Below are 1,522 nucleotides of genomic sequence, written 5' to 3' on the forward strand. Positions count from 1 at the left end.
TACTGACCATGCTTGGACTCTTTCCCTTGAACGTTACGTTGGTCAGACACAGCTTGAAGTAGCTATTGGCATCACGCTCTTGAGGGGCACTGAAGGTGCTCTAGAGTACAAAGATATCATGGTGGGGCATGGCGTAACAGGAATGCCTCAGGAGACCTCTCCCCTTCTTGAGGAGGATGAAAGCCAGGCTGGAGGCATGGTTTTGTCTGAGCAAATATGGGATGCTTTGTTCAGGCAACCACATAACCCAGCGGGACTTTTGGTACTGCTTGGGACTATTTTACATCCTCGGTAGCATCACTTTGTCCATAGGAGTCTCCTCAAGGCAATTCTCACTTCCTTATTCCTCAGGCTATAGATGACAGGGTTAAACATGGGGGTCACAACTGTGTAAAACAGGGCAAGGTATTTGTCGGTGTCTACCGAATCCCTTGACCATTGCTTTAAGTAGACAACTGTGGCCGAGCCATAGAAGAGCGTCACCACCCCAAGGTGTGATGAGCAGGTGGAATAGGCTTTGTGTCTGCCCAGACCTGAAGGCATTTTCAGAATTGCCCTAATAATCTGAACGTAAGAAGTAACTATTAAGGAGAAGGGAAGGATTGTGAAGAGCAGGATGATGGTGTACAGCATCACTTGGTTCCAGAACGTGTCTGCACAGGCCAGTTCCAGCAGAGGGGGGACATCGCAGAAAAAGTGATGGAGGTCATGGGATGCACAGAAGGGCAAAGTGAACACCTGGTAGGTCTGTCCTACTTGCACTGGTACGACAGCCACCCACGACCCCACCACCAGCCTGATGCAGAGACCCCTGCTCATGACGAGGGTGTAGTGCAGGGGGTCACATATGGCTATGCAGCGGTCATAGGCCATGGCAGCCAGAAGAAGGCATTCAATGCTGCCCAGCAAAACCAGGCAATACAGCTGGGCAGCACAGCCCAGGAAGGAGATCCTGCCATCTGCCCTCAGGAAACCCACCAGCATTTTTGGCAGAGTGACTGATGTGTAGCAGATCTCCAGGATGGACAAGTTCCTCAGGAAGAAATACATGGGGCTGTGAAGGCTTGAGTCCACCACCGTGATGAGTGCAATCAGGCTGTTCCCTGTGAGGATCATGAGGTATATGACCAGGAATATTGTGAAGCATAGGCCCTGCAGGCCGGAGGGGTCAGAAAATCCCAGAAGAACGAATCCGGATCCAACGGTGTGATTCTCCAAGCCTTTTCTTTGGGGCATTTTCCCTAGACAGAGCAATCCAAACAACAGGCTCTTAGAGGATGCTAATGGCCTGTCCACCATCCCACACACTTCAAGCCTAGAGAAAGACTAGGAACATCAGCATACACGTGATTGCAGGATTAGATGAGCTGGACCAAGATCTGCCTGAATGTTTGGAAATCTAACATGGTTTGCTTGTTGCAAGGGGAGGGTTAAAAATAGGAAAGAACAGAGTCCTTGAGCCTGAATGACTGGGTTTTTCAATATGGGCAAAAGAAACTTGACTTTCTTTTTTAGAGTTGAA

At 49.5% G+C, this 1,522-nt stretch overlaps 1 protein-coding gene across 1 annotated transcript; it reads right to left on the reverse strand.

The window, feature by feature from the left end:
• Positions 1-297: 297 nt before the first annotated feature.
• On the reverse strand, positions 298-1,236 carry LOC148051177 (olfactory receptor 10AG1-like). Its single transcript, XM_087738312.1, has one exon. The coding sequence runs from the start codon at positions 1,234-1,236 to the stop codon at positions 298-300; it is 939 nt and encodes a 312-aa protein (XP_087594438.1).
• Positions 1,237-1,522: the final 286 nt, after the last annotated feature.

The sequence above is a fragment of the Nipponia nippon genome, unplaced genomic scaffold, assembly GCF_047370975.1.
Source record: "Nipponia nippon isolate SJK-2023a ecotype South Korea unplaced genomic scaffold, ASM4737097v1 scaffold_64, whole genome shotgun sequence".
NCBI lineage: Eukaryota > Metazoa > Chordata > Aves > Pelecaniformes > Threskiornithidae > Nipponia > Nipponia nippon.

Coding starts and splice junctions, on each gene's coding strand:
- LOC148051177 (XM_087738312.1), bottom strand. CDS start 1,236: ATGCCCCAAAGAAAAGGCTTGGAGAATCACACCGTTGGATCCGGATTC.